Source organism: Bos javanicus, chromosome 7 (assembly GCF_032452875.1).
Source record: "Bos javanicus breed banteng chromosome 7, ARS-OSU_banteng_1.0, whole genome shotgun sequence".
Classification (NCBI taxonomy): Eukaryota; Metazoa; Chordata; class Mammalia; order Artiodactyla; family Bovidae; genus Bos; species Bos javanicus.
Genome location: NC_083874.1, coordinates 22,651,756 through 22,678,601, shown reverse-complemented (window position 1 = coordinate 22,678,601; position 26,846 = coordinate 22,651,756). Strand labels below are relative to the sequence as shown.

General features: G+C 37.1%; 1 protein-coding gene across 8 annotated transcripts in view; it reads right to left on the bottom strand.

The window, feature by feature from the left end:
• Nucleotides 1–26,846, bottom strand: part of RAPGEF6 (Rap guanine nucleotide exchange factor 6) — a 233,180-nt gene that overhangs the window by 28,771 nt on the left and 177,563 nt on the right. For all 8 annotated transcript variants that reach the window (XM_061422863.1, XM_061422864.1, XM_061422865.1 and 5 more), the window contains 4 exons: nucleotides 22,053–22,210; nucleotides 13,163–13,403; nucleotides 10,676–11,059; nucleotides 108–319 (listed from right to left, as the gene is read on the bottom strand). In XM_061422863.1, coding sequence (XP_061278847.1) covers nucleotides 108–319; nucleotides 10,676–11,059; nucleotides 13,163–13,403; nucleotides 22,053–22,210 — 995 coding nt within the window. The remainder of the gene's footprint in view (nucleotides 1–107; nucleotides 320–10,675; nucleotides 11,060–13,162; nucleotides 13,404–22,052; nucleotides 22,211–26,846) is intronic.

Sequence of the window (26,846 nt, the reverse complement as noted above, 5' to 3'; positions counted from 1 at the left end):
CTTTTAGTGACTTATAATCAATAGACTGAAAAATATATTAAATACATTATAATTCTGTAGAATTAGCTGAAGTTAAGCATGCTAATTTTCAAGTAACTTTAAAATACCTTCATGTAGAAATGTCATATCTTTCTTGACAACAGGAAAGAGTGGAATAATTGGAGGCTGCATGCTTTGACTACTAAGAATATTTCTGTATTTTGCCATGTTTCTGGATGGATCAAAAAGGTCTTGCAGATCTTGGAAGTGTTTCTCATACTTGCTTGGTAACTTTTCCCAAGTACCTCTGAGTCGTGCTACAGATGCCAAGTTCAAACCACTGCCAAAGATGAGAATAAAAACATTAAAAAGAGGCTTGCAAGAGAGGTAGGACGCAGGTCAGGTTAAGTGTATAAACCAATTTTCTTGAATGAAGCTAAAATAAGCAGATACATCTTATATAAACAGTAGAACCATAAAAAAAAAAAAAAATAAAAGGGACTCCTTGATCTTGTAAAACAAGAAAAACTTGCTTCAAAGGAACTACATCATGTGCCAATGGTTGTATATAGCTTTTTTTTAAGGGTGCATGTAAATGACAAATACAGTAAATCCATTAAACATACATTTAACTTAAAAATAAACTTCAAGCATCACAATGTTTTTGTATGTTTTACTTAGAAATAATTTTATGGAGACATTATTTATTTGAAAGTGGTATAAGTGATAACAAGTGCTATATAAATATAAGTGAGGCAAGTTCTGAGACTGAAAACCTTCTTTCTTTGAGATTTTGGCCATTCATGTCCCTGATTTCAATACTTCCATAGGTTCTAATCCTGTTGTCTGTCAAGTGTCTATATACTCAATGTCTCCTCTCTTGTTCTCGGCTACCTGACTTTTACCTCTACCACAGAATTTAAAATGTTCTCTTGACTTATGATTTTAAACTGTGGAATTAGGAAATCTTTGTTTCCTCTGTTTCTCAGAAATCATCTCAAAAACTATAAGGATGAATAAGAGAAATGCAGATTTCATTTCCACCAAAACTTAAGAGATATCTGTAACTCCTAAACAGAATGGCTATCAAAAAATAGTCAAGTCAAATCTAAGTACGCAAAATGCTGAAAAAGGAGGCCTGCAGCGGAAGATTTCAATGAAAGTTGTAAACCATAGCGCTCCAAAGCAGGTAACTTACTCCAAAGGCAAAACCAGCAATCCCCTATTTGGAACAACAAAGCAGGGTCCATAGACTGATAGAATTAGGAAGGGGCTGGACTCTTGTTCTTCACCAGGGAATGTCAGGGAAAGTAAGATTTAAAACAGTGTGTGCAGTGATATAACATCTTGGCTAGAAGCAGTTTAATAGTGACACAAGACAGCAGAGAGAAACTGAGTTGTAAGCACCCAGAAAACTGTGTATCTCCATTTGCTGGAGAGAAGTTAAGGGTAAAAAAAATTCACATACAAGCTCTATTTCTGCTAGCCTGGAACACTTCCCTGGCTCCTCTCCTGTATGAATCTCCTGCAGATAAGATGGTATAGGAAAACTCATGTCCTTCTAAAATAAGGAATGAATAAAGGAGCCATAACATGCTGCTATGAGGAAAAACACAGACCATAAAGAAGGAAGATGTTCTGACAATAAAAACTGGGACTAATGACCCTAGTATCCATGATTCAAATGAATTAATAAAGTAAACAAAGAGCAATGAAGTGATATAAGAGTTTAGGAAAATATATATATTGATTAAAAAATTTAACAAGTTTAGGAAAAATTGGAAGAAAAACCACAACTATCAGAAAAATGAAAGCAATGCTGGAACCTACATAAAGAAAAAGATAGCTAAGATCTTGAGCAAATATCTTAAAAGGACTGACAAAAGCAATCAATGGAAATGGTCAGAGTTGAGGAGAACGACAGAGAAAATGGGCTTCGCTGGTGGCTCAGATGGTAAAGACTCTGCCTGCAATGCAGCAGATTTGGGTATGATCCCTGGGTCATGAAGTTCCCCTGGAGAGGGAAACAGCAACCCACTCCAGTATTCTTGCCTGCAGAATCCCATGGACAGAGGAGCTGGCAGGGTACAGTCCATGGGGTTGAAAAGAGTCAGACACGACTGACTCACACTTTCACTTTCTTTTCAGAGAAAAAATAATGGATATGGAAGACAAAGGCTATCTAAAATTTATATAATTGGTATCCTTGAAGCAGGAAACAAAAATAATGGAACTGAAAAAAATCTTCAAAAGTACAATTTGAGAAAACTATCCAGGAACAAAAGAACTTAATCTATAGAATAGGTACCACAGTTTCAGAGAACCTGACACAGAACTAAATGAGATGTAGAAGCACCCACGTAAGGTAAATGACTTCAGAGACAAGAAAATAAAAGGGGAAGCAAGCTCTGAAACCTGCACAACTACATGGAACACTAGCTGTAGAGCAATTATCTATGAGGTTCCCAAGAAATAACATGTTAGAAAAGAACTTTAAAGCCAGATAAAGTGATAGCGAAGTTCAAAAGCAACAGAAAAATATTTTGAATATGCTTAGGATATATCATTTCCAAAAGCATTTTTAAGAAATGATTAGAAAACAAAATTCAATCAGGAGATAAGGAGAGAGAGTGATGTCAACATTATAGTGTCATAAGACATCCCTATCCCAACAAAAACTCAGCCCCTATCCATGAACAGTGGGACCCAGAAACATGGACCAAGGGACCAGAGAGGAGTCTTACCCACCAGCGTACTGGGTAACAGGCAGGAAGATTTGGAGTGGGGAATCTAGAGGAGACTAAGAAATGGTTCTGGCCCCTTTCAGCTATGGACTGAGAACATATGCAGAACACTGACTTCGGTGGTCACCTTCAGAGAAGAGGGACTTTGTGAAGTCCAGGTTTCCAAAGGAGAAGTTCGAGTGCTCCGCTGAAGTAGACGAGAACAGAAGAGTGTGAGTGAAATGGGATAGGAACAGCTTGACTTTGTTGGCATCACTCCTCCCCCAAGGAAGCATTATTGTTGTTGTTGTTCAGTTGCTCAGTCATGTCTGATTCTTTGCGACCCCATGACTGCAGCACGCCAGGCTTCCCTGTCTTTCACCACCTCCCGGAGCTTGCTCATGTCCATAGAGTTGGTGATGCAATCCAACCATCTCATCCTCTGTCGGCCTCTTCTCCTCTTGCCTTTGGTCTTTCCCAGCATCAGGGTCTTTTCTAACGAGCTGGCTCTTCTCATCAGGTGGCCAAACTATTGGAGCTTCAGCATCAGTCCCTCCAGTGAATATTCAGGATGATTTTCCTTTAGGATTTACTGATTTGATCTTGCAGTCCAAGGGAGTCTCAAGAGTCTTCTCCAACACCACAGTCCAAAAGCATCAATTCTTTGGCACTCAGCCTTTTTTATGGTCCAAATCTCACAACTGTACATGACCACTGCAAAAACCACAGCTTTGACTATACGGGCCTTTGTCAGCAAAGTAATATCTCTGCTTTCTAATATGTTGTCTAGGTGTGTCATAGCTACTCTTCCAAGGAGCAAGCATCTTTTAATTTCATGGCTGCAGTCACCATCTGCAGTGATTTTGGAGCCCAAGAAAATAAAGTCTGTCACTGATTCCACTTTTCCTCTTCTATTTGCCATGAATTTAATGGAACCGGATGCCATAATCTTAGTTTTTTGAATGTTGAGTTTTAAAGCCAGCTTTTTCACTCTCCTCTTTCACCTCCATCAACAGGCTCTTTAGTTCCTCTTCACTTTCTGACATAAGGGTGATGTCATCTGCATATATGAGGCTGTTGATCTTTCTCCCAGCAACCTTGATTCCAGCTTGTGCTTCATCCAGCCAGGCATTTCACGTGATATATTTTGCATATAAGTTAAATAAGCAGGGTGACAATACACAGCCTTGACATGCTCCTTTCCCAATTTGGAACCAGTCCTTTGTTTCATGTCTGGTTCTAACTCTTGCTTCTTAACCTGCACACAGGTTTTGCAGGAGGCAGGTAAGGTGGTCTGGTATTCCCATCTCTAAGAATTTTCTGGTATGTTGTGATCCACGCAGTCAAAGGCTTTCGTGTAGTCAAGGAAGCAGAAGTAGATGCTTTTCTGGAATTCTCTTCCTTTTTCTATGATCCAATGGAGGTTGGCAATCTGACCTCTGGTTCCTCTGCCTTTTCTAAATCCAGCTTGAATATCTGAAAGTTCTCAGTTCACGTACTGTTGAAGCCCAGCTTGGAGGATTTTGAGCATTACTTGCTAGAATGTGAAATAAGTACAACTGTGTGGTAGTTTGAACATTCTTTGGCATTGGCCCTTCTTTGGAACTGGAATGAAAACTGACCTTTTCCAGTCCTGTGGATACTGCTGAGTTTTCGAAATTTGCTGGCATATTGAGTGCAGCACTTTAATACCAGCATCTTTTAGGAGCTGAAGTAGTTCAGCTGGAATTCCATCACCTCCACTAGCTTTGTTCATAGTGATGCTTCCTAAGGCCCACTTAACTTTGCACTCCAAGATGTCTGGCTCTAGGTTAGTGATTCCCACCATTGCGGTTATCTGGGTCATTAGATCTTTTAAATATAGTTCTTCTGCGTGTTCCTGCCACCTCTTCTTAATAGCTTCTGCTTCTGTTATATCCATTTCTGTCCTTTATTGTGCCATCTTAGCATGAAATGTACCCTTGATATCTCTAATTTTCTTGAAGAGATCTCTAGTCTTTCCCATTCTATTATTTTCCTTTATTTCTTTGCATTGTTCACTTAGGAAGGCTTTCTTATCTCTCCTTGCTTCTCTTTGCAACTCTGCATTCAGATGGGTATATCATTCCTTTTCTCCTTTGCTTTTCGTGAAAGGCAAGCCAAAAGGCAAGGAAGCATAACTCAAGCCTAAACTAGATGGCTCTTGATCTCTCCAACAGGGGAAAGGGAGAGCAAGTTGGGAATGCCTGGCTGTTCAAGCCATGTGAGGTGTTGCTAAAGACACTCATTCTCTCTTCCAGCATCCAGAGCACTAAAGTGGGATCTCTATGAGTGGGAGGGAGGGAACAGATCAGAAGAGTAGCATGTAAGATTCCAAAAGGATATTAAAGGAATGAGGTGCCTGCTAACGCCTCTGGATTCCAACAGGAAGCCCATCCAGAAGACATAGAAAGTGAGTGTTAGCTGCTCAGTTGTGTCTGACTCTTTGTGACCCCAAGGACTGTAGGCAACCAGGCTCCTCTGTCCCTGGGATTCTCCAGGCAATAGTACTGGTGTGGGTTGCCATTCCCTTCTCCGGGGAATCTTCCCAACCCAGGAATCGAACCCAGGTCTCTTATTTCAGGCAGATTCTTCACCATCTAAGCCACCAGGGAAGCTCCCCAGGAGACAAAGGAAAACCTCAATTGTAAATCCTCCTGATGTACCCAAGAGTACCTGCAGCTCACTGTGCTCAAACCCACACCTTCCACCCCTCTGCTACTGGCTTCCTGTGAAAGGTCCCAAAAGAAAGCTCTGGAAGAGAGGAAAAACATACAGAAAACAGGCTGGAGTCTATGGGTGAAGAAGAAACCACAAATCTGAACTGTAGCACTACCTTTAGGAAAATAAAAGAGACATATCGGCATGTGACATGGTACATCCTAGGATACAGAGAAAACATACGAGCTTCAGCATTCTGCCCAAGAGGGAACAAGAAGCCTGGAGCAGGTGTACCCACACAATGCTAGAGAGAAAGTCTCAGAATCTGTATTAGGAATGACAAAAGGATTTTTTCCTCCTGAAGGCAATTCATAAAAATTAGAGAAGATGAAAGCAATTTCAAATGCAGAAAAAGCAAGGCAAAACTCCCTGAAGCATGAAAAAACAAGGAAACATGACATCACGAAAAGTTCACAATAATCTTCCAGTAATCAAAGACACAGCAATCCATAATTTACCTAATAAAGAATTCAAAATAGGTGTTTTAAGAAAACTCAATCAGCTATAAGAAAACAGAAAGATGAGTCAATGAAATCAGAAAAACAATATATAATCAAAATACAGACATCAAAAGAAAGAACCAAAAGAGTATTCTGGAATGGAAGAATTCAGTGAATGAAATGAAAAAAATTGCAATAGAGAATAGCAACATCAAGTAGACCAAAGAGAAGGAAAAATCACTGAGATAAATGATAGAACTTTGAAATAACTCAGAGTGAGGAGAAAAAAGCATGAAAAAAAGAAAAAAAATGAAGAAAGCCAATGAAGAGAAAAAAGAAAAAGAATGAAGAAAGCTGGGAAACCATTATGGAAGAAAACTCAAAACAGCCAAGATACAAACCCTTGGGGTTCCAGAGGGAGAAGGGAAGAGAAAGACCACTAAAGAGGCACAGCTGAGAAATCTCCAAACCTGGGAAGAGGCCTCGACATCCAAGTTCATGAACCTAACAGATTACCCCATTATTTCAATCCAAGACAACTTTCTCCAAGACACATTATAACAAAACTGTCAACATGAAAGAAAGAATTCTACAGGCAGCAAGAGAAAAGAAGATTGTAACTTACAAGGGAACTCCCATTAGACTATCAGTAAACTTTTCAGCAGAAAACTTACAAGCAGGAGAGAGTGGACTAATACATTCAAAGTGCAGAAAGGAAAAAATTACCAGTCAAGAGTACTCTATCTGGCAAAGTTATCCTAGAGAAGTAGACTTTCCCTGGAAATCAAGAGCTGAGAAGTTCATAATTACTAGATCTGCCTTATAAGAAATGCTAAAAGAAGTTCTTAAAATGAAATGACACGAATAATGTTAAAACATATGAAAATATACAACGCTCTGATGAACATTAAGTATAGAGTTAAGCTAAAAAATACTCTCAACAATGAAATATGATGGTATATTAACCACTAAACTAGAGAATAAAGGTTAAATGACGAGAATATAAAAAACACTTGCTATTACAATTTGCGAATGAATACACTACATAAAAAGGCAAATTGTGACACTGAAAACATAAAAGAGGGGGCAGACTCTTGAGAGTCCCTTGGACTGCAAGGAGATCCAACCAGTCCATTCTGAAGGAGATCAGCCCTGGGATTTCTTTGGAAGGAATAATGCTAAAGCTGAAACTCCAGTACTTTGGCCACCTCATGCGAAGAGTTGACTCAACGGAAAAGGCTCTGATGCTGGGAGGGTTTGGTGGGGGCAGGAGGAGAAGGGGACGACAGAGGATGAGATGGCTGGATGGCATCACTGACTCGATGGACGTGAGTCTGGGTGAGCTCCAGGAGTTGGTGATGGACAGGGAGGCCTGGCGTGCTGCGATTCATGGGGTCGCAAAGAGTCGAACACGACTGAACGACTAAACTGAACTGAACTGAGAGTTGTATGTGACTGGAATTTTATCAGTGTCAAATAGACTGTTACATCTCTAAGAGATTTCATGTAAGTGTCATAGTAACTAACCACAAAGCAAAAACCCACAGTGGATTCACAAAAGGTGAAGAAAAGAAAATCAGAGCATACTACCAGGAAAAGTATCAATTCACAAAGGAACAAAGCAACAGAGTAAAAAATAAGAGTAAAAAAGAAAGAAGGGAATTACAGAACATCCAGGAAACAATAAGATGGCAGGAGTAAGTGCTTATATATCAATAGTTACTCTAAGACCCCCCAGTAGTGCAGTGCGTAAGAATCCACCTGCCAATGGCGGGGACTTGGATTTGATGCCTGGTCTGAGAGGATTCCACATGCTGCACAGTGGCTGGGCCTCAGCGCCACAACTACTGAGCCCACCACGCTCCAGAGTGGTGAGCCTCAGCCACTTAAATCTGCTCGCCCTAGGCCCATGGGCTCCAACTACCGAGCCTGTGTGCTGCAACTCTGATACCTCCGTGCCCAGAGCCTGTGCTCCGGAACAAGAGCAACCAGCACAATGAGAAGCCTACACACGGCAACAAAGTGCAGCCCCCGCAGGCTGCAGCCAGGGGAAGCCCGCCGCAAAGACTGAGGGCAAGAGGCCAAGGGCTCGACAGAGGAGGAGATGACTGGGTGGCATCACTGACTCAATGGCCATGAGTTTGACCAAACTCCGGGAGATAGTGAAGCACAGGAAAGCCTGGCGTGCTGCAGTCCATGGGGTCACAAACAGCTGGACACGACTGAGTGACTAAACAACAGATACATAAAGGGTATTCCATTCAATACCAGCAGAACACACATTCTTCTCGAGCATACACAGAACATCTTTCAGGTTAGGTCATGTAAGCCAAAAACAAGTCTCAGCAAATTTAAGAAGACTGAAATCATACCAGCTATCTTTTCTGACCACAATTTGTGAAACTAGTTATTAACAGCAAGAGGAAAAATAAAACATCTACAAATATATGGAAATTAAACAGCACTCCCTTGAACAAACAATGGGTCAGAGAAACCAAAGGGGAAATTAAAAAGTACTTCTAAATAAAGGAAAATGGATATACAACATACCAAAATTTGGGGGATACTTCAAGAGCAGTTCCAGGACCTAAACTGATAATGACAAATTTCTCAAATAAATTACTTAACATATGTAACGAGAAAAAGGAGAAACTAAGCCCATTTGAAAAATAACAAAAATCCAAGTAGAAATAAAGAAGAGACCAGAAAAAAACAATAGAAAAGATCAATGAAACTAAGAAAGTTATCAGAAATAATAAAACTGACAATTCTTTGGCTAGACTTAGGAAAACGAGAACTCAAATAAATAAAATATGCTATAAATTCCAGTCATAGGTGACTGATTCACCCGTTTCATCTCAGCTGTAAAGTTAATATGTCCTTTATATTTTGTAATGCATTGTGATATAAAATGTAGGAATACTAAGCAATTAACGTTGGCACCCCACTCCAGTACTCTTGCCTGGAAAATCCCATGGATGGAGGAGCCTGGTAGGTTGCAGTCCATGGGATCACCAAGCGACTTAGCGATCTGAGCGACTTCCCTTTCACTTTTCACTTTCATGCATTGGAGAAGGAAACGGCAACCCACTCCAGTGTTCTTGCCTGGAGAATCCCAGGGACGGGGGAGCCTGGTGGGCTGCCGTCTGTGGGGTCGCACAGAGTCGGACACGACTGAAGCGACTTAGCAGTAGCAACGTTACATGAACTGTCAAAAATGTAAATAAAATATTCTTCATAACAAAACCAACCTAACCAAAACAAAGCTTCCTAACCAAATGTCTGACCTTTTTTGTACCCATCTTGGGGCTGCTCTCCACCGTTCTCTCTCATTCTACTTCCTTGATTTTAACAACACTATCGTAACTATGCTGTCTACTATCTCTTGTATTAGTACTCTAGTTCTTTGGTTGGACTTGCTTCTTTACCCTCACCTTGAGGATGGCCTCTAAGATATGTTTTTTACCATATTCTTTGGACACTCTACACAGAGATCTCTTCTGGAGTCAATAAGATTTTTTGAGGGGCGGGGGTTGTTTGTTTTTTTAATGGAGTACTCCAAAACTGAGCTGGTAACGCTCAGATTCTTTACTCCATGTTTCCTATACAAACAGTTTCAATTTCTAGCCTTCTAATTGTCTATCAATGGCATCTGTGTTCCCTTGTTTTAGACTCAGCTGTTAAAAACTGTGAGGTAGTTGGTGTAAGTCCTGAATTCCACAAATGAGAAACTGGTCTTCAGTTTTCTCTTGCTACCACAAGCAAGAGGCAAGATTCAAATACAGATGCGCCTGATTCTAAAGGCCATTCTATTAATCTCTATTCAACACTTCTTCCACAATGTCTAGTTCTATTGCATCCAATGGTTAAATTTCATAAAGGAGTTTTCTATTACCATGACAGATTTATGATTTAGAAGTTGCTATAAAGATTTTAATTTTATCTCTTGTGAGTACTAGAAAGAAATCATAATTAATTTTTGGGAGAGTGTGCACAGACGGAATTAGTTACGGTAGTTATTATGCTACCATATACAAGTACATGACCTTTAAAAGGACCACATTACTACTACCCTCCACCTTTAAAATTAGACTTGTTTTAGGAGGAATCCTTCTGTGATCAGCATTGTGCTGGATGAGGGTCCGAAAATAAAGTACGTACACTGAGATTCTCATAAGTGAAGAGAAGGAGGAAGGTTTCCAGAAGCTCATGTAACCACCCACACTTCCTGGGTTTATAAACTTTGAAGGATTTTCACAATTCTAATGGCCCAGCTTGTCTGAGTGGCAACACATTCAATGATACCTCATATAGTCTGTGAGAAACAGGAAGAGGTCACCAAATGGTTGCATTATTTGTTGCTGCTGTGGTCACTTCAAAATAGCAGTTTTAAATTACTGCATTAATATCACCAATTTGTAGTGCATTGATTTTTCAATGTCTAATCACAGTGAATCAGGTACTGCCTGATGCACAGTACAGAAGTCTGATGATAAAGACCAGGTATCGGGCATATATCCAAGAAGGTATAATCCCTCATGGGGGAGAAATGAAGAAAACTGGGCAGGGAACCACCTCTACTTAACAAAAAAATGTTTAAGTGACTGAAAGATGGAAGAAACAAAAAGAGAAAAAAACAGTATCACCAAAATGGAAAATATGTTCAATCTAACAACATTTATATAAAAATATATTCATTGAACTTTTCTCCTGCTCATTTAATACCTAAGAAGAAAACCAGCTTCAAGTTCAGTATCATGACAAAATCATACAGAAATATTTGTACAAACTTACCTTATTATTGCAAACATGGAATTGAAGTTCTTACATTCTCGACAATGAAGTGCAATTTTAATAAAATGTTTAATAATCTTCATTCGTTTGAGCTGATTTGATTCAGTTAAAATCTCTGATGCAACCCAGAATGTCTCTTGGTTTACAATGTCTTCAAATTCTTTCAAGTGAGTATTTCCTGTTTTGGACTCTAACTTAAAAAGGTCATCAATATATTCAGTAGGCTCAATATTACGAAATAAATCAAAGTCCCTCATTGACAGCTGAGTGGCCACCTCAATAGTACTTAGTTGTAGCATGGACAGCTGGCTTTCCTTAACTAGTTCTTGAGCATCTTCATCTGAACATAGGGTTTCTGTTTCCATGTTATTTTTCAAATAATACCTAAAAGGAAAAATGGCTTTTATAAGTGATTCCACATTTATAAGAGCACTTTTCCTCTTATCACTGTTGTCAAAACATCATTATAAAAAAAAAATCATTATACTGTTAATAACTTTTTGTCACAGACAGGGGTGGGGATGATTTGGGAGAATGGCATTAAAACATGTATAATATTATATAAGAAACAAATCACCAGTCCAGGTTTGATGTAGGATACAAGAAGCTTGGGGCTGGTGCACTGGGATGACCCAGAGGGATGGTATAGGGAGGGAGGTGGGAGGGGGGTTCAGGATGGGGAGCACGTGTACACCCGTGGTGGATACATGTTGATGTATGGCAAAACCAATACAATATTGTAAAGTAAAAAATAATAATAATAAAAAATAAATATAAATTAAAGAGGTAAAAAAAAAAACCTTTTTGTCAGAAATGTCAGCAGAATATTCATTTAAAGATAAAATGGAAAATTAACATTTTGAATGAGAAGACTTTGAAGAAGTTGTTCTCTTATTCTACCATTTAACATCTATGAATTTAAAGTGTAAAAGTAATGTTGATTATACTGTAAAACTTAATGATTTTAAGAAATTATTCACATGTTGTGTGAACAATCATGTGTATACTCTTGAGAACCAAAGCTTTAATGAGGGCTCTATAAGGATGCAGGACACATAATAGGTACTATACAAAATACTTGTTCATGGACAGCATGAGTAAACTCCTGAATCAAGACTGTCTACAGTTCTATTTGGAAGGTGTTGCTGTACTCACTTTCTTCTTAACTTAAAATTTTCAAGAAAAGCAAAGAATGAAACCCATACAGAACAGAAACTTCCATTACTGATTTCTCCCTTGATAAATCCAAAACTTCATTCCAGCAAATGGCATTGATCGGTAGCCGTAAAAAAGATCTTCATTTGCCTTTCATCTTTTTAGATGAACAATTTTATGACACTTAAAAGCTCAGAGGCAAGTAAAGAATTCATAATTAGAAAATATCTTCTACAAGACTGTTGCTGCAGAAGAGGTTACATTTTGTATCACAAGTGGTTTTTACTTCAGTCTTTTCTATTAATAATATATAGCTTGATCTGAGCCTGAGTTTGTGTCCATCTATTTTATATTGTCAAGGAACTATATTTATTTTTCTTCTGCCTTTAAACTATTCACATGCCTAAGAGATTACCATAAATAATGAATTGAAACTCATACTGTAGATAATAAAATTAGATCTAATTATGTTAGGTTTATTAACTGAATTCTCTTAACATTCCTCTGAGGTTGGTTCTATTACTTTCATCCCATTTTATGATGAGAAAATTCAGGCACAGAGGTACTAAATAACTTGCTCAAGATCACACAGCCAAACCAGGGATTTGAATCTGGGCAGTCTTGCTCTAGGATCCACGCCCTTAACCACTACATATAGTCAGCAAAAGCAGAGTTAACCTATTCTCTCTTAACAGCAACCATGATGGATAGTCATTTTAAGGTTTCTAAGGATCTCATTCCACATATGAATCTGGGTTTGCTAAAAAGATTGTATTATTGCCAGAAAAAAAATCACTAAAAAACAAATGCTACTGAAACTATCTTCTAGTTGATCAAATAATTTTCAGAGCACATTTAAAACACTTTTAGAGTTTTAATATATCATAAAAGGAAAAGTACTTAGAAGAATTAGGTAAACTATGGCTTCTTTTCCCCAAAGTACATACTGATCATTTAAAAAGCAAATAGTATAAATTAACATACATATAAATACTCAGATACATATAATAGAGATATGTATCGTCTCCCTCTGTAAAAAACAGGAGTTGGACTATACCACTGGTTCAAAGGCTTTATTTTAGCAGGAGGGCTAAAGCATTTTTATCCTTTCTCCCACTTCTGGGTAGCACTTACGAGTGCTAACACTCTTAAGATTCCATTTACATAATTATGGAGACAACAGAAGGCTAAAAAAAGAAAAATACTATGCTAATTTTAGAGAGAACTCAGTGGCCCTAAAACATGATGTTCCTATTTAACATTATGTCTTTTAACATGGAATCTTCAAAAACACATGCAGAAATGAGTACATTCATTAATAAGCACATTCACCTTCCATTGAGCTGAATTCTATCAGCTAATTTGGAGAATTGGTCTGGAAGTCTTCTCTGTTTTATAACACCCTCAGGAGTAACAGAAACTTCACAGAGAGAGTATGTGTCAGATGCACCAGTCAAACCAAATTCATGAATAGCTTGACAAACAACTTCTTTAGCTGTAGTGTCTTTACTGATGATAATGTAGCAACTTTGCTGATCTGCTTTGAAAACTCTTATAACTTGATCAGGAATATCTGTATAAATACAAAACAGTATTCTGTTATTTTACAGAAACTGATTCAAACTCTTCAAACAATAATTTAGAAGACAATGATCTCTCTAAACAGTTAAATATATATTTCTCTTTCAAGGATGTTAAAAGAAATCATAGCTGCACTTATTAATAAATCAATGTATCTTTTCTGGTGACAAAATACTAGTATATGTTCACAGAAAAACACCAAGAAAAAGAAAATAAAGCCATACTACGCATATGATTTGAAAGCCATGAAATTTTCATTTTTATAAACATTTTAAGTCATTAAATATTCTTCAACAAAATTTTTTATGGAGGCATAGGACTCCACAATCTGTATTTTATAATCGGAAATGAACCAAATCCTGAATCATAGACAGTCAGCTTGCATATCACGTTCCTTTATCATAAGTAAATTATGATAAATAATTTCCCTCCATCTCAAACTCTCCCTGAAGATAAACCTTTGTAGTCAATCTGATTTATTTCCTCAGGGATAATCCAAACCAAAGAGAAATGTTGAGTTAGAGGGCATGCATATGGTTAGGGTTTTGGAAATATACTTCTGAACTGTTCTCAGAACATTATAATGTTTTATCATCCTAGGGTACAAAGACAGCAATTTTAGTCACATTCTTATCAAAACTGTTTATGAATTTTTTTCCCCCATTTTGAAAGCCCTCTGCATTTCTTCCTCCAAAAATGTGTCATTATTTTGTATTTCACTTCTTTAGTTCATGGTGAAACTCACTGGTTTAATAAAACATTATTCCTTTTTAAAAATATTTTTTGTTATTCTTTATGCTTTTTCCTACTGAATTATACTAGGTGCCAATACAATCTACTATAAAGTGGCCAATGTCTTTTCAGATTTTATATTTATATATTTTAGCACAGGAAAATTTAAAATATTCATGTGGTTAAATCTCAGTGTTTGTGATGTTTGCTATTAGTAGATTAATCCTACTTTAAAATAAATGTTCATGTAATACATACATGTAAATAATGATATTCCCCCCTCCTACTCTACCTTATTGCTTTTTCTATTCATATGGCATTGGCTAAAGCTTCCTGAACAAAGCTTTCTGAACAATTAGCCCATATGACAGTGGGCTAATTTTTAACATAATTAAATTTAATTGAAAAGTGATTTTACAACACAAACAACTGCTAAATGTTTCCTCATGATAATAAATTATAAAAATTTCTTCCATTTTTAATTAGGAAAAATGTATTGTTGTGGATATTTCTATCATGTGTGTAATGGGGGTGAGCTAGGGATATTTTGGTGGCTCAAGTCACTGTATACGTTTGTGTAGCATTACCTTCTTAGCATTGTATACATTGTAAATCTAAGAGAAAAGAAAAATTACAAATTTATCTCAAAACCACCCGAGGCATAATTCTAGCTAAATGAAAGAGAAAAGTAATGAAACAGATGTGGGAAGAAATAATTTCACAGAATAAAGTTAGCAGTGAGTCTACAACACAAAAAGACAAAGACTGACTCTCAGTATTGGAATAGTCAACTGAATACATGTGAATACAATTCCAGGAAAAGTATTCTTAGCCGACAAACGTTGACTGTTCTGGGTTTAGTGTCAAACTGGAAGCACAATGCTTCATCTATTCAGGCCCCTTTTGTAAGATATATGCGCCAAACTGCCTTTTTTTGAGGTATGCAAAGATCTGATTCACCAAACACCTCTTTGCCTCCTGTTCATACATCTCTGAAAATGAGTCAGTCCCTCAGATGTTGCTGACATTAGGTTTCTAAGTCTACAGGCATAAGGTAGGCTCTTATGGCATGCTAACGATATGCTTCTCTATTCTGGGCTAGAAAATGCAGGAAGTTGGAAATTTCAGTTTTCCAAAAGAAAGATACTGGACAAGAGTTTCATTATCCCTTTTAACCCAATAAAAGGTGTCAAACAACTACTACTATTATCTGTATTGTTCCTATCCTCTTCACAAAAATAGGTCTCAGTCGTCCAGGGCTTAGAGGTAGATTTGTTTACTAGGTTTTTGGGGGTTGAGCATCTGCCAGCCGAGCTGGCTGACCATGAGGGAATGGGGAGATGCTCTGATTCTTTTTACTAATTTCTTCAGAGAAATTTATTCAAACAGACAGATTGGCAATTTGCACACATTTCTTCTCTTGCTGCTAATATACTACGTACGACATCAGGGAAGGAACCCTGTGCATCCTTCCAAACACTGTATTCTGTTACATTCTCTTATATTCACACTGTTAAAACCATTTGTTTCACATGCAAAGAACAAACTGTCATATAGTCATATAAGAAGGAATCAGGCATTATAAATGGATAGCTCTAGAACAGATCTGCAAATGGAATTACGCAAAGGATATTACATAACCCAAATCCTGGTGAATTTTCCAAGATAATAAATGCCCATTTTGAAAACCAAATTTGAAAATTTGAGACACATTAGAGGAAAAAATATCTCCACACTGGTATCAGTGTTGGGGTAAATCTCTCTTTCCATTTTAGAACTGTTACCTGTATAATACATATATTTTCTTCACAAAAGTATTAGTGGGGCGACACTGTAATTAATGCTAAACATAATATTTGAAACATGGCAGACACTCACACATTAAATGATTAGTTAAATGATGAATATGAAGTTAGAATAAAGTTGAATCAAAAACAAAAATGATCTAATCATTTCAAATTTTAGGTATGAAGCTAAAATACACATAAAAGTATAATCCTGTAAGAAAAACAGACATTTAACAAGAATCTTGGAGAAGTACAGCATTTATTAGTCTTATAATTAATATTCCATATTAAAATTCTTACATAATCAGTTCAGTTCAGTTCAGTTGCTCAGTCGTGTCCGACTGTTTGCGATCCCATGAATTGCAGCACAGCAGGCCTCCCTGTCCCTCACCATCTCCCGGAGTTCACTCAAACTCACGTCCATTGAGTCTGTGATGCCATCCAGCCATCTCATCCTCTGTTGTCCCCTTCTCCTCCTGCCCCCAATCCCTCCCAGCATCTGAGTCTTTTCCAATGAGTCAACTCTTTGCATGAGGTGGCCAAAGTACTGGAGTTTCAGCTTTAGCATCATTCCTTCCAAAGAAATCCCAGGGCTGATCTCCTTCAGAATGGACTGTATGGATCTCCTTGCAGTCCAAGGGACTCTCAAGAGTCTTCTCCAACACCGCAGTTCAAAAGCATCAATTCTTCGGCACTCAGCTATCTTCACAGTCCAACTCTCACATCCATACATGACCACTGGAAAAACCATAGCCTTGACTAAACGGACCTTTGTTGGCAAAGTAATGTCTCTGCTTTTGAATATGCTAAGTTGGTCATAACTTTTCTTCCAAAGAGTAAGCATCTTTTAATTTCATGGCTGCAATCACCATCTGCAGTGATTTTGGAGCCCCAAAAAATAAAGTCTGACACTGTTTCCACTGTTTGCCCATCTATTTCCCATGAAGTGATGGCCAGATGCCATGATCTTCATTTTCTTTTTTTTTTAATTTTATTTTTAAACTTTACATAATTGTATTAGTTTTGCCAAATATCAAAATGAATCCACCACAGGTATACATGTGTTTCCCATCCTGAACCCTCCTCCCTCCCCATACCATCCCTCTGGGTTGTCCCAGTGCACTAGCCCCAAGCATCCAGTATCGTGCATTGAACCTGGTTCATTTTCTGAATGTTGAGCTTGAAGCCAACTTTTTCACTCTCCTCTTTCACCTTCATCAAGAGGCTTTTTAGTTCCTCTTCACTTTCTGCCATAAGGGTGGTGTCATCTGCATATCTGAGGTTATTTATTGATATTTCTCCCAGCAATCTGAATTCCAGCTTGTGCTTCTTCCAGTCCAGCGTTTCTCATGATGTACTCTGCATATAAGTTAAATAAGCAGGGTGCCAATATACAGCCCTGACGTACTCCTTTTCCTACTTGGAACCAGGTTGTTTTCCATGTCCAGTTCTAACTGTTGCTTCCTGACCTGCATACAGGTTTCTCAAAAGGCAGGTCAGGTGGTCTGGTATGTCCATCTCTTTCAGAATTTTCCACAGTTTATTGTGATCCACACAGTCAAAGACTTTGGCATAGTCAATAAAGCAGAAATAGATGTTTTTCTGGAACTCTCTTGCTTTTTTGATGATCCAGCGCATGTTCGCAACTTGACCTCTGGTTCCTCTGCCTTTTCTAAAACCAGCTTGAACATCAGGAAGTTCACGGTTCACATATTGCTGAAGCCTGGCTTGGAGAATTTTGAGCATTACTTTACTAGCGTGTGAGATGAGTGCAATTGTGTGGTAGTTTGAGCATTCTTTGGCATTGCCTTTCTTTGGGATTGGAATGAAAACTGACCTTACATAATAGGTAAATGAATTCAAGAACTGAAATTCACATATTCCATACTTTCAACCCAAGGCAAAATTTCTAGTGTTAAGTAAAATTAAAAAGTGAGATAAAGACACATGTTTTGACCCTGTTGTTGTTATTTAGTTGCTAAGTCCTGTCTGACTCTCTTGCAACCCCACTGATTGTAGTCTGCTGATGACGTAACAGGTACTCCATAAATATTTGTATAGTGATTAACAATTTAAAGCAGAATGAAGAGGCAGTCTTTTGCTGCCTCTTTGTTTTTTTAAAGATCATCTAAAATACCTAAAAAGTTCTTCCATTTTTAATGTCTGACCCTGATATTATACTAAAAATAGAAAGAAGAACTTTTTAGGTATTTAAGATGACCATTACAAGAAAAACAAAAAAAAAAACAAAGGAATGTCTCTTCATTCTGCTTTAAACTGTTAATCACTGTACAAGTATTTATGGAATACCCGTTACATCATCAGTGTTTCAGATGATGAAGCTAAAGTAACAAATGAGATGGACAAAGTCTCTGTTTGCAAAGATTTGCTTATATTCAAGAGAGTAGGTGGTGGTTCAAGGAAAGACATAATGATGAAGTAAATAAGACAATTCATACGGTAAAAGTTCACAAAGCAAACACAAGTGATGAGTATAATGACACGGATTAAGGACTGGCAAACTCGTTCCATGAAGGGTCAAAAAGCAAATATTTTAAGTTCTGGAGGAATTTAGATAGACAGAAAATAGATAATATTTCATAGATATTTATGTAACAAGAAATTTGACAAAATTCAAAGTATATTAATAATGTAAATCTAAAACATGTAAAGATATGTAATCCCAGAGGTTTAGGCAAACATCCACTAAAACAGAACTGGTTAAACAGAATGTTCAAGATATTGTGGTAGAATACATCCTGCTGCAGAAAGGCATTTAGGGTATATTACTAGGTGAAATGGGCTAAGTGGAAAAAAAACTATATCATTTGGGGTGAAAGAAACAGTACATACATTTTATGTGCTCTGAAATTTCTGAAAGGATACAGACGCAAATGAACAACTGTTAATTCTGGAAAGCAGAGACTTTTATATTTTATCCTTTCTCTGCAAATAAAAACTGTAATATATGTTCCTTTACAATTTAAAATTAGTTAAAATAACTCAGACTTGCAATGCAAAATGAGTATGAAGTTTACTAAATATTAAAGATGTCAAATTAAAAGTTTGTGCTAGTAAAGGAAAAAGAGTAAGCAGAAAGTTCCATATGCAAACTCAGAAAAAAAAATCAGTTTTCAAATACTTTTAGCTACACTCTGAATTTTTAGGCCTCATATCACATTAAACCCCAAAATTCTGAAACTTTTTACAAGTTAGAGAACAGCATGTATACTCTGATTCAATGGGTATAAAAGACATATATATTCAAACAAAATGGCTAAAAGAATATATGCCAGTTTATACTGGCAACCTTTGAAGTGTATGGAGTTCTGCTTCCTACTTCATTCAATTCTGTATCATCTGACTTTTAACCATATACTAAAACACTACACACAAACATAAGCAAGAAAATACCGTAGTCTTCAGGATACTTACAGTACAAACCAACAGCTGTAGGCAGCAAAAACAAAGCAAACCATAAAAAAGTCAGCAAACAAAAGCGAAGTATTAAACAGTTCTGTAGCTTTGTCCTTACTTTCTAATAACAATTTAAAATATGAAGCAAAAACATAACTGAGATGTAGACTGATAAAAGTTAGTCATACTTGGCTGATGTCACACATGTACTACAATATACATATGTGATGTACACAGGTAACCTAAAATTCAGTGCTGTCATTTATGATTCACCAAGCTGAATTTGGAATTAATTGGTAATAAATATTTTATTCACCATAAATGCAAACAGCACTGCAGAAGGCTTTAAATAAAGTTGCTCATCTGGAGATTTAAAAATATAATTTTAAGTTAAATTCCTCTTATATGTGTTCATGCATATTGCTGATATGGACAAAGGCTGCAGACTGAGCTTTGCAGACTGACTTTCTCTGAACAGACAGTAAAAGGGCATTCCAACACTTTCAACATGGTCTCAAAGAGGGAATTATGCAATCAATCTTGAAGAGCATATCCTCTTCAGAGATCAGAACTGTAAACTTCAGGGTTTACAGTTTCTAAATTTTAATAATTCCAACCTCTTTTGTTTCCCTAGCTAAATCCCCAAATTCTCTCTCCTCCCCCTTCTACCCATTCTTTACCTCCCACCCTGCCTCACTTCTAAATATGCCAGTGGCAAAAATACAAATGTACATCAATAACTGTAAGTCAATCAAGTTATAAATCATACATCCCTAAACACTTGTCTTATGAAAGTACAGATGAACATTTTGTTTGTGCTTTGGTAGTGTTTAAAATTTTATTTGTGAATGCAGTGTAAGAAATACTGCTATGAACATATGCACACAGACACAGAAATAAATTCCCATACTACCACATGACAACGTCAGACAGACAATGATAATGTGCTAGAAAAGCAGAGAGCGATTCTGTATCAGAGGGACCTGAGATCCCCAGATGAGGTAACACTTGGGCTCAGCACTAAGGAATAATAAAAGTTTCCTGGGATATGCAAGGAGAAAACACCAGAGGTAGCAAACAATATGTGCACAGAAAGAGAGTTCTGAAGGTACGTTCCATACTCAGGAGAGATAGAGAGGTAACAGTTTGGAGAATGGTATAACAGGAGGCTAGAAAAGGGGTTTATAATTATGCTGTAAAAACTGGATACCAACTGTTATTAAGTTACTGTGTTTAGGCTCCAAACCTACAACTACCCTGCTACAATGGGGCTAGGACTCTGCAAACCATATTTTTTTCTTGCCAAAAGGGAGCACCAGAGGTAGACTGCAAGGTTACAGGAAGAGACCTGCTGCCTTATTTTCTTATGTGTGGGTATGTGGCTCCTGTATTGCTCAAACGATACTCCTTCACCCTGGTGGTGGCATTTCCTTCATGCACCAGAAGCTGAATCCACTTTGCAGCTTCCTAACTGTGACACTTTAGTGCTTGCTTTCTTACCTTTTTATGTAAAACAGTTTACTTTATACTTGGTAACAATATCTGATATTAACTTCTGATCAAATACATGGAGTGCTTTCCATCTCACTACTGAATCCAGAACAAATAGAAATCACTAGACATTTCTAAATCAAGTAACAGCTCATCAAAACCTTCATTCCAGAACAGGGGTCCTCAGCCTGCAGAACCTAATGCCTGATGCTCTGAGGTGGAGCTGATGTAATAACAACAGAAATAAAGTGCACAAAAATGCAATGTGTTTGAATCGTCCCTGCCCCCTTCCACAGGAAAACTGTCTTCCATGAAACCAGTCCCCAGTGTCGAAAAAGCTGGAGACTGCTGCTTTAGAAAGAATGCTGGTAGTCACGTAGAGAGTAGGATGTGTCAAAGACAGATCACTGGGCCTAGGAATCTCTCGAAACAGGTGAAGAATAACAGAATTCTTCCCTTTTCCCACTAGCTGTTAGAGCTTTAACATCAAAACTGAAGCTGATCACAACTATATGCATCTTTGAGGAGGTGCTTTTTTCCCTCCTCTCCTTGGATCAAATATATACCTCAGTTTTTAATTGTATGCATCTTTTATTGAAAACCATCTCAAAGCCATTCAAATAGTAGATATATAAGTAATTCTTCAAAATGTTCCATCCTTATAAAGAAATTTTAGGTTACATAGTTAAATGACAATTTCTGCCTCTGAGCGTGGATACAGAAAAATAAACTTGATGCCCCACAATGAAAGTCTGAACATCAATGAAAAAGATGCTATAGTACTTTAACAATATTGGATGTAACGAAAACATTACAGGTAGTGGAGAGAAAAATCAGTGTTTCTAAAAAACTGTTAACACATTTCTGTATATCACAGAGGAAGGTAAGTTAGACAAGTTAGATTAAAATAATTTGCTTTATTCCTTTCCACACTCTGGTTAACATGTTTCTTGATTGAGAAGAAGTATCCCTGCTTTCATCCACTGCTTGGATTAGGGTTACCAAAAGATACGTACTTCTCTTTCATACTGAAAGTACCATCACTCCAGTTTAGAGAAAAAGACATAATCTTCTTTTTAGTGTTTCTGCATTAAGTCAAAATATGGAGGTGAAAAAAGAGGGCTGCCAGCAAATCTAGTATTTGTTACACATGGCTCAATCATCTATTTATCTACTCAGTACAAATATGGCTGTATAAAATAAGCAACAATTACCTGAGGGATTAGAAAAATCCAACATGCTGGTGGTAGGCTGGAGGAGGTCGGGGCTGCTGGACGAGAGTGTTCCAGGGATAGGCATGATGGCCAGACTGTGCCTGCAGTGTCTCGTTCCCACAATGCTGTCATCCTGTGACTGGCTCAGGCCTCCATCACTTCAAAAGAATGCCACATATCACTTTAAAATATTTGAGAAGCCTTTATAGTAAACATTTCTGTTCTCTGTACACAAGGCATAACAGGACCAATTCAAAGTGGTGACTTTAAAATAGTATAGCAATTAAAAAAAAACAGGACAGGTGTTATACTGAAAACAACACTAAATTTTTTTTTAATAATTATACTCAAATAAAATTTAATTTATACATCTAGGTAATTCTATTACAGCTGACCCCTGAACAATGCAAGTATGAACCAAGCAGGTCCACTTATGCACGGATACTTCTCAGTGGTAGTAAACACTACAGTACCACACAGTCCCTGGTTGGCTGAATCCACAGATGTGAGGAACCACAGGTGTGTAGGGCCAACTATAGATTCTACAGGAATTAACTCCTGTGTTTTCAAAGGTGGGATCTACATGACACAGAAATGCTTGTATTTTGTATTTAGTTTCTGCTGGTTTTGGTAGAGAAAATCAACCTGAACAGGAAGTTCTTGAGATCTGCCAGCTTCATTAGACACTAAGACATGTATCCAACATACAGCACAGCCACACCGCTGTAAGGTTCTTCCTTTCGAAAGAAAAGCTTGGCAACCTTTGAGGCAAAGGATGGAGTTGGTCTGAATCCAAGACAAAAACATGGCAGGTTGTAGAAAACAAGGGGACTAGGCTCAAGTGACAAAGTAGATAGGTCTTCAAACACATGAGGAACCTGGGAACTGCTTCAACCACCAATTACACAGAAGAGAAAACAGTAAGATGATACAGAAAAAAGCAGCAAAGGACAATGGCGGTATGTGACAAATAGAAAGCAGAAGAAAAAAGGGGACCAAGAGAGAGAGAAAAAAAATTTTACAGGCTCTAGTTTATTCTAAGGGTGCATTATTTCTTGTGTGATCTCTCAAGTCTAATTACTTAGCTGTTCCCTAGATGAGACAATCAAAACCAAAGCAGAAAGCCAGTCACTGAAAGTTAATTCCCTTTAAAGGTTTCAAAAATGAGTAATATTTATTAAATGGCCATATTAAGCAAATACTCTTCCTTTAAAATATTTCAGAGGTGTTAAACAGGCAATTCTAAAACCAAGAGAAAAAATAAAACCAAACATAACCCTGTTACTTAAGGTTTAGATACCCCTCAAATTCTATAAAACACAGGATAAGAAAAACAGTTCTATACAAACATAGGACAGCAGTGAAAAGTAGACATCCATTAGCATCAGCAACCAAAATACTACTTATTTCTAAGCACTGGTTACAATGTTTTAGGTTAATATTAATTCCCATCTATATATATTTTTTTCAGTGTAGCATTCTACCCAGTATTTGCTGCATATACAAATAATTATCACAGAATACTTACCTATGATCTTGGGATGGATTAAGATCTGAATAATATAGGGTACTTCCTAGATATGTTAGGAGTTAAAAATAGGACTTAGGCAGATTAGAAAACTATGCAAGATGGAATTTAGAGGATTGCTAAATAAACAGCTAAAGGACTGTTAGTAGCCAGACAAGGAAGAGAGCCAGGATAAGACAAAGAGAAGTCAGGGAGAAGCATGAGAACATGGGAAAAAAGCATAGTTAAGTGTTTCAAGAGCAAGCTACGTCAAACAGACCTAGGTTATTAGCTGTGTGACCTCAGGGAAATTTCTTTGTTTATTGGTTACCTCATCCAAAATTGTGAATACTATTGATCCCCTAGTACTATGGCAAAGATTAAATAAGGTAATGTAGGTGAACATTTTAGCACAGAGAAAAATAGGATTCCTACTTTTTAGATGATAGTAGCACTTTTACTGAAATAAAAATAGAACAATACATATCTAGAAAGGATAATTTTTATTTCTGCTAAGTTGGTTCCTTATAATTAGGGGTGTATCCCTAAAGATCAGAGCTAAATAGCTTATGATAAGAGGAAAAAACGGGGGGGGGGGGCTCTCGCACACATTTTATAGTTTTGTTTAAATATTTCAGCAACAATTCATATTTGCTGCTGCTGTTGTTTAGTTGCAAGGCCGTGTCCAACTCTTTTGCAACCCGCATGGACTGTAGGCTGCCACCAGGCTCCTCTGTCCATGGGCTTTTCCAAGCAAGAATACTGGAGTGGGTGGCTATTTCCTTCTCCAGAGGATCTTCCCAATTCAGGGATCAAACCCATGTCTCCTGCATTGGCAAGTGGATTCTTTACCACTGAGCCCAGGGAAGCCCTACAATTCATATTACATAAATAATAAAGAATTTTTAAAAGTACAAGTCTTTCTTTGATTTCTGAAAACAACCTGCCAGTTCTTTGACACAGTCAGGTAACTAAATCCAAGGAAGCAAACTGTTAAAAACATTAGCTGTTTCTACTAATAATCAAAGTCTAAACAATTTTAACAATATTAAAAAGTTACAATTTACTATTTAGGGGAATTGGCTGTCACTTGCAATAAACTAGAATTTACTACAGAGACTGAGAAGTACATGAAATACTAAAAGTCTTTATCTCTCTTACTGATGTTATTTAACATTACTTTTGCTTTTTAATAAGCAATAGATATGACACAGAAAAGCTATAATTAAAGCTGGTAACAAATTCATGGTAACTAAGGTGAAAGCATATACAAATGAAAACTATACTAATGTTATGTACAACCCATGCTATGACATGAAACAGTATCAAATTGGCAAAATATCCATGCTTGTTTGGAAGCCGAATTAATAATGCCTATTTGCAAACATGTCATTTCTTACCAAAACAGTCTCCTGAGAAGATGATGCAGTAACAGAAACAAGATAGTTTTGAAAAATTCCTCAGTAATGCTTGATACTGAATTTACTTAAAATAAAACTATGTTTTAGTTTCAGAGTATGAAACTAAAAAGGCTGCATAAACATCAACAGTTTGCAAACAAAAATAATACCAATATTAAAAGCAAACACAGTGAAAGCTAACAATAAATGGAGAGGAAAAAAATTAACTTCTAATAACCAAACAAGGCAAACTACTTCCGGGACTGTTACAGTGAATTAGATACTTGACTGGGCAATCCATGATTAAAGAAAACAAAATAAAAGCTATAATTAAAAAATAATAGGAGATCAGACTTCCTGATTTTCAGGTCAAGAAAATTCACATTGCTATGTCTTAATTTGAGGATATTATTCAAAATCAGTTAGACTTTTTTTTCCCACTTGCAATTTTCAGGAGCATTCTTTCATTTTAAAATTATGTCATGGTTAGATATTTGGGGAATTACTGAGTCTTATCTCAACTACTTACTCCTTCCTTATATTCAGTATCTTTACTCCTCTTACAGATGTGGACATTCTCTCTTACAGTATTTCCATGACAACTCTTGTGCTGCAAAAGCCAGAGCCAAGTGCCCATTCCAAAAAGTCCAGACAGAGAAGCCATACTGAAAACTGTGGAATTAAACTCATGAAAAATTCTTCCTAATTAAAAAATAAATATTCAAACCAAAAAAAATTTTAATACAAAAAACAAGGAAGCAAGCAAGAAATGGAAAATTTACCTATAAAGCTACTTAGAGAAAACCATGATCAACCTTTTCCTTCTAGTCATTTCACAGTAAATAGCACAATTTATTTAACCAATCTCTTGTAGCTGGACATCTCCCGAAAATTTTGCAATTTTATTTTACTATGGATAAAGAACAACTAATGATGATGATGATCATTTTAATTTTTGGCCTTGCTGTGCAGTTTGTGGGATCTTAGTTCCCTGATATGGGGTTGAACCTGGGCCCAGAGTCTCAGGGCTGTGAAAGCGCTGAGTCCTAACCACTGGACCACCAGCAAATTCCCTATTCTTGATTATTACTGATGCAGAACATCTCATTCGTGTTATGTGCCTACTGAACTTCTACTGATCTCTGTGTGTGCATGTGTGTGTAGCAAAAGAGGTTGTCTGAATTCATCTAATGATTAAGTACCAAGAAATATGACATACATTCTCAAAAATGCAAAGTATCTAACCTAAAACAAATTCGTTTTCCTTGCAAAACAGGGTCCAGTAGAAAACTGTTATGATTGCTACCAAAATAATCTGGGTTTTTTGGGGGGTATTTTTACAGTTGAAATTATTAGCATTATGTTTAGAAGAGATGACCAGTTTAATGTTAACTCCCGAAAGGCAGCATTTTATTCATATTTTATTCACAGCCAACAAACTCCTGCTGCCACAAGGGAGAGACTCAATAAATGCTTGCTGACTAACAACAAAAATCCCTCTGAGTTTAAGTAAAATAATTTTTACTAGATCTTTCATTTTGGTGGGGTCCTAATATAAACAAACAGTGCTTGGACACACTCAAAAGACTGCTCCCAGCCAACTCAATTTCCATGCCTCCTGCTGTAGGCACAGATAGACACCAACTAGAGTGACCAATTCCCACTTCCTAAAGGAAACACTATAGAGATGAGATACTGATTTAGATGCCTGACAACTGAATAAGCTGGGTGAAACGTGACAAACTAACTGCAATCATGCTGTTCTCTGGCTTTTGATGACACATGTCACAGGTATGCCACAAAGTGTTCAAAATGAGACTCTGTTACAGGAAATACATGTTTTCCAGATCAAACGCCCCAAGGGCTTCTGGAAATGGAACTCTGGGC